The sequence below is a fragment of the Loxodonta africana genome, chromosome 6 (genome assembly GCF_030014295.1).
Source record: "Loxodonta africana isolate mLoxAfr1 chromosome 6, mLoxAfr1.hap2, whole genome shotgun sequence".
NCBI classification, from domain to species: Eukaryota; Metazoa; Chordata; class Mammalia; order Proboscidea; family Elephantidae; genus Loxodonta; species Loxodonta africana.
In genome coordinates this window covers 138,702,684-138,717,050 of record NC_087347.1, presented here as the reverse complement: position 1 = coordinate 138,717,050, position 14,367 = coordinate 138,702,684, and the positions used below count along the sequence as shown (strand labels likewise).

Sequence of the window (14,367 nt, the reverse complement as noted above, 5' to 3'; positions counted from 1 at the left end):
TAGTGACTCTATATGACACAGCAGAACTGCCCCATAAGGTTTTCTTGGTTGTAATCTTCACAGAAGCCACGTTCTTTCTTCTGGGGAGCCACTGGGTGGGTTTGAACTGCCAACATTTTGGATAGCAGCTGAGCACTTAACTCTTTAGCCACCAGGGCTCCTTAAGCTTTGTCATTTGTTGTTGCATGGCATCGAGTTGATTCCACCTCATAGCAACCCTCTAGGACAAAGTTTAACTGCCCCAAAGGGTTTCCTATCTTTACAGAAGCAGACTGCCAGGTGTTTCTCCCATGGAGCTGCTGGTAGGTGTGAACCACCAACCTTTTGGTTAGCAGATGAGTACTCACCCATTGAGTTACCAGGGTTACTTAAGCTTTGTCACAAGACTTAAAAAAAAAGACCACTTTTTACAAGGTGTCCAGTAAAACATTACTGATAATAGTAATAAAAATATATATACTAATTACATATAAAAATTATATAGATATATATTTTTTAATGTAAATAAAATAAAGATGTTTATAGGCACCACGGTCATGGGGATACAATGGTAAAAAGTTAGATAGGCTTGGCCTTGCCTTCATAGGGCTTGTATTCTATTATGAAAGACAAGACACTAAAATAATTACATTGTATGTTTTCTTTCAGCAGTTATGGCAATATTCTGTCCTAAATAACAAGAAGAAATACTCAGTGAGACAATATGCAGACATTTTAAACAATGTGTGAGATGTTTTAGTAATAATGAAATAGTATTTAACAAAAAGCATGGTCTCATCAATAAGCTTTTTTAAAAAAGGTACAGAAATAATTCTCAGTGGTTGTAAAATTTATCTATAAAAATAGATATCTGGGAATGGTTAAGAAGAATGGTAAAAGGAATGTCTATTCCCATATTTCCAAACTACAGTAATCAGTTCAATAAGTAATACTACAATAATCAATGGACATCAAGGGTACAGGAGAGAGAGCCATTCACGGGACTGTTCCTGGCCTAGCAGCTTAGATCATGGTTTCTGAAAAGTCTTAAAAATGGGATTTTAAACCAGTGAGGAAAAGCTACATACTAGGCAATAACAGATACTAGGTAAGAGGTTAACAATTCAGAAAAAAGAACAGACTAACACTGTAAATTCCAAATGCACGTGAATGTTGAAATTTAGAAACCATTAAAGAAAATTCAGGAAACTACCAAGCTGACCTGGGGGTGGGCAGGCAGTTGGCAGCACAGAAGAAAAACATTTTAAAAATGAAAGATTTGACTGTAGTCAATCAGAATAAATTTCTAAACATAAAAAATTTGACATATTCTATACCATAAATGTAGGTATCACACCAGCAACTAATAAGGAAAAATATTTGCAACATATGACAGCTAAAAGGTTGACCGTCTTAATATAAGGATACTCTAAGAGACAAACACCTCAATAAAAAAATGTAACATGGACATAATTCACAGAGAAATAAAGATGGTTAATAAACGTATTTTAGAATTGTCAACATTAAAAAAAAAAAGTCAACATTAGCAATCTTAAAAAAACCCACTGTTGTGGGATTGACGTCATGGTGACCCTATAGGGCAGAGTAAAACTGCCCCATAAGGTTTCCAAGGAAAAACTGGTGGATTTGAACTGCAGGCCTTTTGGTTAGCAGGCGGGCTCCTCTCCATTGCGCCACCCGGAGTCCCTAACAACCATAAAAACCAAACTCATAGCCGTCGAGTCAATTCCGACTCACAGCAATCATAGAAATGCTTAAATTCCCGGTTTAGCTCATCATATAAAAAATCACAAGACCCAATATTGGCAAAAAAGACAGTAAAATATATAGGGCAGTTCTACTCTGTCCTACAGGGTTGCTATAAGTCGGAATAAAAACAGACCACTTAAAATGGTGCACGCTGCTGAGGTCATTTGGTAATATGTGTTAAAGGCTTTAAAAATGCTCACACTCTTTAACCCAGTAATCCTACTTTTTGGGTATTTATTTTTTTTTAAAAATCAACATTTCACACAAAGATTTATGTACAAGGATATTCACTACAGCAGTGTTTAACTTCCAACATATATGAAGCTACGTGTCAATAACATAAATGACTTAGTACACTGACTGCTAACCGCCACTGTCCAAAGTTGGTTGACTAAAAAAAGGTGTATGTGTGGTTGGGGGGCAGTGAGTAGGGAGCACAACCAAAGGCCTTACCAACTGACTGGGGTACGGTGGAGATGCAATATATTTGCCCAGCAGCAAGGCCTCTGATCACTCACTCCTTAGCACCATAGGATGTGGCCATGGACAAGAACCACATCAGAGCTCAGTGGACTCTAAAAATCATCTAACTTCCATGCTTTAGGCAAGAAAGCAGAGGAAAGAGACTGCTCAAAGGCACACAGCAAGTTGGTAGTATCTAACCTTCCATGAAAAAGAAAGGAAAATGGTAGAAGCCCTTCCATAAATAAGCAGACACACAAACAAGCATACACACACACAAACAAGCATACGCACAGAGACATTCTGTTGAACCAGGCACCATCCAGTCATGAGGCCAACAGAGCTACCCAAAGGGATAAACCATCATCACCTTCTACCTGAGTCGCATCGACAATGGGGAAGGGCTGTCCCTACCTAGAGGCAGACACAGAGCCACTTGCTAGTGCTTGAGCTAGCTTCTTGGCCCAAAAGCTGGCAAATTCAGCAGCTGGAGGAGAGCTTGATGACCAGGGTGGACTTCTATCCCCAGAGGGCTCCCCAAATTAAGGAAAGTTCTGTAGAGAGGAGATCCCGCATATAAGACAAACTGCTACCCCCTTTAGTTCTCAGGTAATTTGGTGCAACCCTATAGAATGTGCTTCCTCTGTCCCTTGCTCTTCTCATTTAATACACAAGGGCAATGAATCTGCTCTACACCAGGTATGGATGACGTGACCCCGGAAGAAAGTGCAATAAACACATTCACACTGTTGTTATAAAAACCACAAAAATACCATTCATCAGGACACTGATCCATGTGTTCTGGAAAAGGAAACAAGCAGCTGAACAACTACTATCTCATCAGGACTTCACGTAAGCTCATTCTTTTAAACAACATGAAGTCATAATCCTCATTTTACACGTGAAAATACTGAGGGTCAGAGAAAGAGGAAAAGCAGCTCAAAGTCACAGACCTAAGAAGTGTTAGAGTTGGAATCCAAACTCTTAAGCCCATGCCATTTCTCTCAGGACACAAAGGGTGTCAGACTACCACGTGTGGTCCTTTAGGACATGGTCTCCATGTTCCCAGCCAGGTGCAGCTCTAGAAAGAACAGCTGGCCTAGTACACCAAAGGTCCAGGAAGAACACTGTGATCAGGGAAGTAGGCATGGTGATACACCTACCAATTACTGAGGATCTACTGCTGGTGGGCCTGTATGAGGAAATGCATCCCATGAAACCTGTGAGAGCCAGAACTCAAAAGGATTGCCTTGTTTTTCCAGGTCTCGCGAGTTTTCCGTCTTTGACAGGATGCGGTCTTACCACTTTTCTGTCACTGTCTCTAAGTGTTTTCCTTCTGACAGGTTTCCGTCTTACACAGTTCTCGCTTTCCCAGGTTTTACTGTACATATTACCTACATATCACCTATGTAATAACATAGTTGATATCTTGGTTTTTCAAATGAAGACACTGAGGCTCAGAGGAGTGACACACCTAAGAAATGGAACCTGAACCTAAGTCTGACACCACAGCCTATAAACCCAGTTAGCACTGAGCGGGTTTTGACTCATGAAGACCCCATGTGTTGACACCGCAGCCTATAAACCCAGTTAGCACTGAGCGGATTTTGACTCATGAAGACCCCATGTGTTTCAGAGTAGAACTGTGCTCCACAGGGTTTCCAATGGCTGCTTCTTCAGAAGCAAATTGCCAGGCCTTTCTCCCAAGGCACCTCTGAGTAGACTTGAGCCACCAACCTTCAGCCAAGTCCGTTAACTGTCTGCACCACCCAGGGATTCCTTCCCAAATTCTACCCTGCCCATTGTGAAAATGTAATGAAGCCCAGATGGGTCTTTCAGGCCAACTCCCCACTCCTTCTGGGTGGAGGGGCCCCCAGTTTCCAGCCCTAGCCCAGAGCTCCAGCCACTACCTTGGTTGAGGTAAGTCAGTGTCTCTTCATGCAGCTTCACAGCTGGGGACGTGGAAGCACACAACACATACTGCAGGGGCGGCAGGCGAGCCTCGTTCTCAGGAGACAGCTGGGGCTCCTCCTGCTTGAATATGGGCAGAGCGAGGACATCACTGCAACACACAGGGGAGAGAGGTCAGGAGCAGGGCAGGAAGGAGCCACCTCACAAAGACAAAGCAAGGTTGGAGAGGTGGCTGCAGAACACTGGCACCAACTGCAGTACAGCCGGGAGCTCAGTTTAGTCCTCGATACCTCAAGTCACAAATACTCTAAGGTGTTTTAAAACGAGTAAACCAAGCCTTTGTGATTCTGTGTTCACCGAACTGCCCTCAGGAGGTTTATTCAATACAGTCCTGGAGAAGATAAAAATGCAAAGTTATCTAAGGTGTCCGAATTACAGAAGTCTTTAGAACACAGGGACCAGCAGCAGTGGTTTCTATTCACGGGCCTCACTTTTACAATGAAAACCTGGTCTGGCAAATGAAAAAGAACAATTTTGATTTTTTTAATAAAGTAGCATACTTATCGGACAATTCTCAGACCAATACACCTATGTGTGCCCCAGGGGCTCCATAAACTATGCAAACGCAGAAACCGTTTCCCTCTCCTGGCCTGAGACATCTACTAAACTTACTAGCCATTCTAAAACAGTACAACCTGCTGATAAACCACCACCTTCCCCGCCCCTTTTAAGGGTCACACTAATCTCTCCTAAATGTAAATCAGGAAGGAAGGTTTCAATTCTGTTTTCTTATCCAAATGGAAGCTCTTGAGAAGCCCAAGGATTAATCAGCATTACATCAGCATGTGACTAAGGGAACTTATTTCTAAATCATATTTTTTAAATGAGCTCACAAGGGGGAAAAAAAAATCCTTGAGAACCTGAATGTCCCGCGAGCAGGAGAGACTTCAGACCTATAAATTATAAGCAGTACGGAAACAGGTGCCAAAAAAATGCCAGTGCCTTTATCTTGATCAACCTCCTCCCTTGGTGTGTATCCTGGGTCATGGATCAGATTAGCTGACCCCACTTCACTGTTTAAACAGCAAAGTCACCGGTACAATCTGTTCCTCATACAACACAATAAATGAGCGTTTCTAAAACACAAGCCTGGCACACACCTCAACAATGTCTAACCAATTCTCAAGGAAAAGCCTGGCCTCGGGCACATTTTTGGGACAGTTGCCCATGGGGGGCCTCCTCAGCCTCTGTCCACTGGCCAGAGCCCTGCCTGTGTAACGCTGTCTGGGCTTCCCAAGCACCGTGTCTCCTTCCTCCAAAGAGGGGCACACTTCCCACCAGTGTGGTTATCTAGGAACATGGAGAAGTCAGTAGGCAAGCCTGCTCGCCTGGGGATTGCATAACGTCATGTTTGCCCAGACCATGTTAATAATCCATGAGCTGCTGCCTTTAAATAAAAAAAGGGGGGGTGGGTGGCTAGAGCCATCACTCAACAGTAACCTGTTTTAGGACTGGCATCCTTATTTGCCAAGGGATAAACATCATGAGAACATCAAACCGAAGGGGGAAGAGAGTAAAGGCCGCTACCCTGGTGAGGTCAGACATCATGTAGAAAGACATTTCACAGAGTGAGGACAGGGCCAAAAATAAGACACAAAAGTCAAGGAAAAGGACCAGATCTTCACTCCTCCAGTCAGGGCATGAGGAGCAGCCGCATATTCGCTGTGCCCCTCCCAAGCCTTGGCCTTCACTGAAGCAAAAGCCCCAGCTTCCAGTAAGTGAAATAAAAGCCACTTCTCTATCCATGGTCCCAAAATGACCTCAGAAACTAGTATGGCTTTAATAGCACCTTTCACTCCAACTCAATACTTTCTCCTCTCCTCAATGCAATTCCAAAATCCTAAAAGGCATTTGAGATATTCCAAAAATAAGTTATCATCTCAGTAGCAGATGGCGAAACTTCCTCCCATGCATCAAACCAAACCCGCTGCCGCTGGCTCTATCACATAGCGACCCTACAGGACAGGGTATAACTGTCCCATAGGGTTTCCAAGGCTGTACACTTTTACGGAAGTGGACTGCCACGTCTTTCTCCCACAGAGCAGCCGGTGGTGTGAACCCCTGAGCCTTCAGTAACCAGGTGAGCGCTTTAACCACACACCACCAGAGCACCTCCCTTCCATCCCCAAGGAGGGTCATTCCCTAGCGGCATCACATTTTAAATACACTCACCCTCAGCCCAGGGTCACCTTCAAATTCATTTCTGAGGTATGGCCACATACTTAACGGCCACAAAGTAAGATTTCCGCAAAACTAAAACTCTAGCACACAGATGAACAGAAATAAGTGTCAGTGAATGGACGCCTGCATCCTCACCCTAGACTTCTACCATCTCCTAAACCTCGGGCTGGCGAATAAAAAACAGACACATCAGGGAAATCCACTCATTACTTTGCTTTCTGGAAGGAGGATGTCTTCAGGGGGGACTACTGAACCAATACTTATCAGAAACCAGGATTCACAAGTATCTTTTGGGGGCTAAAAAAGATCATTGTGGATGGCTCTCACCTTGAGGCCCTCGGTGCCCTGCGACTCCTTCGGCCTCACCAAGCACTTTCCCAGAGCCCATACCAAATGCCCTTTGGGTTAAATTAGGCACATTTAATAAACTGTGACTAGGATGGAAATAAAGACAGGCTAAAGCTGGTCCAGGCAAGTTCAAAAAGTGAAACGACTGCCCATTAGTACCCAGCCAGCTGCAAAACACGCGAAAACAATCTTCCAGGAACTGAATCCAACGGGGGTCCTACTTTCTTAAAAGGTAGATTCAGGGGGTCGGAGAAAACTTTGCAAAACAGGCAGGACTTACTTTTCCCTCTGAAGAGCACTAGTCAAATCCCTGCAGAAGAAGAAAGATTTCTATCAAGGGCAATAAACGTGCGGCCCTCAGGCAAATACACGCCAAGACCACCTCGGGGAGGGGACGGGAGCCTCTGGGTCGGCTGCTAGGTCTGGAGGCCAGGGTCACGCTCGGTACCCACCGCCCCTGGGCCCGCCAGAGGGCACAGGACAGGGCCCCGAGGGAGTGGGCCAAGAGCAGGGGACTGGATTCCCCGGACAGGCACCAGACTGAGGGCCGAAGCTATCTCTTCTCCGACACGAGAGGGAAGAGAGCCGGGAAGGAGGGGAAAGAGCTGGGGTGGGCTGTAACCAGCAGGTGCGCGCCTCGAGCCCGCCCGGGGTCGCCGGGGGAGCAGCCCAGGGCCGGCGCTACACTCTGCGCGCCCGCCTCCCGGGCATGTCCCGAACTCCGGGCTCGGGTCCCGCCGTGGTGCGTCTGTCCGTCCCCAGAAGGCACTGTGTGTGGGGGACCCTCCCTCTGTCTCCCAAGGGCCGAGCCCCGACGCCCCGAGAGAAAAGCGGACTCCAGCGACCTCGCCGTCGCCGGGGAGGCGAGAGCCCAGCACCGGAGCCCCTGACCGGGGCCCGCCAGCTCCTCGCCCCGCCCGGGGACCATCGAGGGGCGCCCAAGCCGTCAGCGAGTGCGAGTCACCCCGCCGACCTCGCTCGGGCCCCAGGGCTGCGCCCCGTCCGGCCCCGGCGGCGCAGGCCCTTACCGCAGGTAGCTGCCGGAGTTGTGCTGGTTGTAGTGCTCGGGTTGCGTGTGCCAGAACAGCATGGCTGAGCCCCGGGCGCCGCCGACCTGCGCGCGGGCAGCACGTCCACCTGAATACCGCGCTCCAGGTTGGGCTCGCCGGCCGGCAGACACATTTATGGGCGGCCCGTGGGGCGGGGCCGCAGCGGGCCCGCCCCCAGAAAACGCCGAGGGCGGGCGGCTCTCCAGTGGCCGCTGCACCTGAGCTAACCTGTGTGCCGCCCCTCCTCAGAGGACGAGAGGGGCGTGCAGCCGCGGGCTGGGGCCGGCTCCTCTCTCACACCCTAGGGGCACCCAGGTGACACTCCCGCAGCCGTCCGGAATAAGAGAAGCTGGGATTTTACTTTAAATATGAAGGGAAGCCCCTGAAGTGTTTGAAGCCCAGGAGTCGCATTTCCAACTTGGGTTTTGGAAAGATTCGGCTTGCAGCAGTGCTGACAATGGGTTGGAGGGCGCAGGAGTGCAAAGGGGGCCAGTGAGGAGGGAGTGGCCCTCCATGAAGCCATGGCCCACACCCAGGTGATATCCGGATCCCCCTTTCCATACATAGCACAGCCCCGGGACAGAGGAGACAGACGCACTATTACTCTCGCTGTTAATTGACTCGAATGAGGTCCCATGGAGATCCGGGCCCAGAACCCCCAGCTCCCTCAACCATGGACGTGGGCAAAGCCCTTCCCCACCCTGTCCTCCCAGCTCCCGTCCCTCCAGGTACAACTTCCAACTGGCTCCTCTAAACAGCTTTCAAGGACTACCGCTTCCCACTGCCTTTCAAGGAACATGGAAATGTGCCGTTCTGATGCCTTTTGGTGGAAGGACTTTCTGCCCTAGCCGCAAGGAGTGCTCTCAGCAGACAGTCCTAAGCACCCTCAGGGGATGCCTCTGCTGCAGATAGCCACTCCGTCTAAGGCCACACCCTTCCTCCTGTGGCCCAAGACCCAATGATATCCAGGTAGGATGACTATCGAGGCAGGAATATAAAAGTCTGGCCATTTCAGCCTGACTGGAGACAAGGCAGAGCCCTGATGGCATAATAGTTAAGAGCTGGGCTGCTAACCAGCTCGAATAGACCAGCCGCTCCTTGGAAACCCTATGGGCCAGTTCTACTCCGTCCTCTAAAGTTGACTCTATGGCAACAGGTTTGGTTTTTTGGGGGCGACAAGGCTGATAAGCCATTTCAGCCCATGGGCTCCCGGTGGGACCAGTCAAAGCTTTCACCACACCTGCATGTACACTCCCTCAGTCCACTCCTGCTTCCTTCGCTTCCCTTGGTCTAAAGGGCACTATTATGGATTGAACTGTGTTCCCCAGAAAATATGTTTTGTAAATCCTAACCTCTAAACCCTGATGGTGCAGCAGTTAAGAGTTGAGCTGCTAACCAAAAGGTCAGCAGCTTGAATCCACCAGCTGCTTCTTGGAAACATTATGGGGCAGTTCTATTCTGTCCTATAAGGTCACTATGAATCAGAATTGACTCAATGGCAATGGATTGTGCCTGTGGTTATAATCCCATTTGGGAATGGGTTGTCTGTTATGTTAATTAGGCAGGATTAGCGTAGGGTGTACATTTGAGATATGAAAGAGGTTACACAAACAAGCTAGGGAGCAGAGGTGTGGGAAGATAAATGCCAAGCCACATGAAGATCACCCAAGAGCAAAAGCTCAAAGAGACAAGGACCTTCCTCCAGGGCCAACAGAGAGAGAAAGCATTTCCTTAGAGCCAACACCGTGAATTTAGAACTCTAGACTCCTAAACTGTGAGGAAATATATTTCTGTTTGTTAAAGCCACCCGTTTGTGGTATTCCTGTTATAACAGCACTAGGTAACTAAGACATGCACCAACATCCTGTTTCCCTTCCCCTTCAATCTAGGCTTGCCACATGGCTTGCTTTGACCACAGGATGCAGCAAAAGTGATGCTATCCCAGTTCAGGGCTAGCCTCTAAGAGGCCTAGTGACTTCTGCCTTTGCTCTCCTGAAGCTCTGGATCACCATATACAGTGAGGCCCAGGAGGCCCTCAGGTGTTCAAGCTTGGATTTCCAATGGGCCTGCTCCAGCAGACACCACATGGAACAAAGATGAGCAGTCCCCACCAAGCCCTACCCAAAATGCAGATGTATGAGCAAGTAAATGGCTGTGGGATAGCCATTTAAATTGTGGGATAACTTGCTTCATAGCAACAGAGAACTGATACTCTGGTCAAGTCCCTTAGTCCTTTTCAGCCTTAGTTTTGTGACCGGTAAAATGGGTGACATTAAGGTTTAGTTTCAGGATTGTGATGAAGCAGACGGGTCAGATGAGTGTTGTTATCTGCTGTTGAGTCAACCCCCATGTAGTGCAAGGGATTTCCCTTTATATATGGCCTTTGTGGCCTTGGGCTTATAGTTCTGCCAAAATGATTAGCTAGGCCACAGTCTTGTAAGGGATTGGTTAGTCTACTATGCAAATAAGATGCATAAAACCACCCAGTAGGATTAAATGACTTTGCAGGGATTAGTTGATTGCTATGCAAATTGAGTGATTTGTGGTTTACCGGGGGATTGGTCAATTTGTGGTTTGGGCCATGCATTGAAACTGAATGTAAGGCCAATCCCAAGGAGGTTGAGGAGGACCTTACTATCATCAAGAAGAGTCTGGAGCATAGTGCATCCTTTGGACAGGGGTGCCTGTGCTGAAAACCTCCTAGACACAGAAAAGAGAGAGCTGTAATACTGAAGACTGTTTGAGACAGCTGCAGTGGGCTTGTCAAGCTTGAGAAAGCTGAGCGCCTTTCGGCAGGAAGCTTGCTGGTGGAGTGGGGTGCCTCTGGGCACTTTTCAGCAGAGCTAAAGAGCTGTACCACTCGCCCAAGCAGGGCAGAAGCTAAGAGAAGTCCTGGCAGCAGGCTCAGTGGGGAGAAGGCCTGCCTCAGGCACAGCTGAGAGAAGGGCTGCCTGCCTGTGGGCATGGCTAAGAAGCTGAGAGCTGTCTTGGTTAGAAGCTGCTGTGTTTGAAGAACTGTATCCTGTCTCCTGAGTTGTATCCTGTACTTCCAAGCTGATCCTGATCCTGAGTTGTAGCCTATTATTACCCTAATAAACCACATAATCACAGGGTCTGTGAGTTCTGTGTCTTCAAAAATCCAATGTTTGTCTTTGGGAATTGGAAACATTACATATAAACTTATGAATATATTTTAATACACACATACATTAAAAAACACACAAATCATAAAAACTTACTTGCACAATGAAGAAGAGTTGGATGACATTGGCATTTTGTCAGTTATGATAATAACTCCATATGTGGACAGGTCTGAATCTTCTGGATTATTCGTGTTAATAGGCATGGAGTTTCTAGTCAAAACTGGTGCAAGTTGTCTCTATGGTCCTTTTCTTTTTTTCTTCATATATTTTGCAGTAACATCTCACTGCTTCCTGAATCTGCCTATTGACTTCAGAAAAGTGGTTAGAGTTTAGGTCCATGTTTTCAAGCAACTGAAGCCCCTAATTTAGTTTAGAAACTAAATCTATATGGCAGTGTTTTGAACAGTAAATCATAAAATTGAACATCTGAAGGTGATAACATCCGCACATTATGCACTGCAACTTTGTATGTAGCACGTATTACTAATGATAAGATGCAAAAAAAAAAAAAAAAAGAACAATCCTAAGTGTGGTTCACTATAACTCGAATACGTAAGTCAGGGACTACCTGTAGTTGATCAAAAACTCCATGTGCCTGTTAGGGTTACATTCTGCAAGTAACAGAAAAACCCAAATAAAAATAGCTTAATCAGGAGGTGGGGCCAAGATGGGGGAGTCAGATGCTTCCAGTGATCCCTCTTACAACAAAGACCCAAAAAAACAAGTGAAACGATTATAATTCTGATAAGCTAGGAGCCCTGAACATCAAAGGCAAAGTTAGAAAACAGACTAGGCAGAGGGGGGAGGGAGAGATGGCTCAAAAGTGGCAAGAAATTGCCAAACTTGAATCACCAGGAACTCTTAGGCACCATTCCCTGGAGAGACCGCGGCGGGGCTGGCGATAGCGTTCTGGGAGCAGCTTCCTCAGGGAGAGACAGCTAGCCGCACAGCCTACTCACACCTCCAGAACAAGAGAAGAAGAACGCTCTTGGCAAAAGCTAAGTACTTGCGTTTATTTTACCATGCCCCCAGTCCCCAAGCTGGCTTCAGTGGCTGTAGATTTCCCTAGGCCTGACATAGGCGCTGCTGTATGCCCTGAGCCATTCTCCCAACCTTGGAGAAGGAATAAATTTACAACTGGGGAAAAAGGTAACCTGCCAGCTCCACTAAGCTGGGTAGCTGAGGATAGAAGTGGCTCCTGACCAGGCACAAATGATCCATGGGCTTTGAATACCTTTTACCACTCCATGGACCTGTGTGGGCCCATTTCAGGAGAATAGGCCCTTGTTGGCAGACTGCAACTGTTTCAGCTGTGTGGTGGAGAGGTGGGTGCCTATTAAACAAGGTCCTCACCTACCCACATCAGGGGCCTAAGGACTGGTGGCTCCACTCAGGTCACCCAGCCACCTGCAACTGAGGTCCAAGGATAAGTGGTACCTCACAGTCCTTACAACCAAAAGCATTGGGTACCCATGGTCCATCTGCAGAACACACCCACCTGTGCACTCTAGGGAAGAGGGACACGCTTTCCTCACAGACACTCGGGGGGCAGTTGTCAGCTCCCTACCTTGTTCAGAGCATGACCCCTGGCTGCAACCAGATACCTGTACCTACAGCAATCACCTCTGCCTCCCTAAGACTGCGGGACAGAGTCTGTACCACGCACTTGAAGACCAACTACCTGGACACCTGAGCTGAGTCCATACAAGAAAAGTGAATGGAAACCTAGGCTTATATGCCTAGTAACAGCTCCAGCCATCTAGTGACAGGACATTAGAGCTTCAAAGGTGAAAATAATCAAGCTAGCTCACTCAAGCAGCCTATTTGGACATATCAAAACAAAACAGAACAAGAAGCTACGATACAGTAAGCAAACATAAAATAAACTTATACAATAACTTGTAGATGGCTCGGAGACAACAGGCAATATCAAATCACATAAAGAAGCAGACCATGATCAATTCAACAAGCCCTCAAAACAAAGAATCAAAGGAATCCTCTGGATAAATGTGCCTTCCAGGAATTACCAGATGCAGAATACAAAAGATTAATATACAGAACTCTTCAAAGCATCAGGAAGGAGATCAGGCAAAATGCAGAACAAGCCAAGGAACACACAGATAAAGGAGTTGAATAAATTAAAAAGCTACTCAGAAACATAGCAAAAAATTTAATAAGCTGCAAGAATCCACAGGGAGACAGCAATCAGAAATTCAGAAGACTGAGAATAAAATTACAGAATTAGACAACTCAATAGAAAGTAAGAGGAGCAGAATTGACCAAGTGGAAGGCAGAATTAGTGAGACAGAAGATAAAACAGTTGGTACTAATATATTGGAAGAAAAATCAGATAAAAGAATTTTAAAAAATGAAGAAACCTTAAGAATCATGTGGGACTCTATCAAGAGAAATAACCCACAACTGATTGGAGAGCCAGAACAGGGAGGAAAAACAGAAAATACAGGGAGAATTGTTGAAAATGTGTTGGCAGAAAATTTCCTTGAAATCATGAAAGATAAGAAGATATCTATCCAAAGATGCTCATTGAATTCCACATAAGATAGATCTCAAAAGAAAGTCACCAACGCATGTTATAATCGAACTTGCCAAAACCAAAGATAAAGACAGAATTTTACGAGCAGCTAGGGAAAAACGAAAAGTCACCTACAAAGGAGAGTAAATAAGAATAAGCTTGGACTACTCGGCAGAAACCATGCAGCCAAGAATGCAATGAGATGACTTATATAAAGCACTGAAGGAAAAAATTTGCCAACCAAGAATCATATATCCAGGAAAAATGTCTCTCAAATATGAAGATGAAATTAGGACATTTCCAGATAAACAGAAGTTTAGGGAATTTGTAAAAACCAAACCAAAACACCAAGAGATATGAAAGGGAGTTCTCTGCTTAGAAAATCAATAATATCAGGTACCAACCAAAGACTAGAAGACAGGACTGAGCAACCACATGTCAACCCAGATAGGGAGATCACAAAAACAAATCAAGATAAACAAAAGCTCAAAACACGGAAACAGACATGACATTACGTAAAAGAAGACAACATTAAAACAATAAAGAGGGACTAAGAAATATCATCATAGATCTTCCATATGGAGAGGAAGTCAAGGTGATATAAAGAAATAAAAGTTAGGTTTAAACTTAGGAAACTAAGAGTAAATATTAAGGTCACCACAAAAGAGACTAACAATCCTACTCATTAAAATAAAATACTAGAAAAAAATAAAGACTCAGCAGAAAAAAAAAAAAAAAGCAATGAATAAGAGAAAAATACAAAGACAAACTAGTCGGCACAAAATATTAAGTGGGAAAAAGAAACTGTCAACAACACACAAAAAAAGACATCAAAATGACAACACTAAACTCATACGTATCCATAATTACGCTGAACATAAATGGACTAAATGCACCGATAAAGAGACGGAGAGTGGCAGAATAGATTTAA

At 45.8% G+C, this 14,367-nt stretch overlaps 1 protein-coding gene across 1 annotated transcript in view; it reads right to left on the bottom strand.

The window, feature by feature from the left end:
• Window positions 1-7,801, bottom strand: part of TFCP2L1 (transcription factor CP2 like 1) — an 81,660-nt gene extending 73,859 nt beyond the window's left edge. The window contains exons 1-2 of the mRNA XM_064287367.1: window positions 7,740-7,801; window positions 4,122-4,273 (exon numbers count right to left, since the gene is read on the bottom strand). Of these exons, the coding sequence (XP_064143437.1) occupies window positions 4,122-4,273; window positions 7,740-7,801 (214 nt within the window). The remainder of the gene's footprint in view (window positions 1-4,121; window positions 4,274-7,739) is intronic.
• Window positions 7,802-14,367: the final 6,566 nt, after the last annotated feature.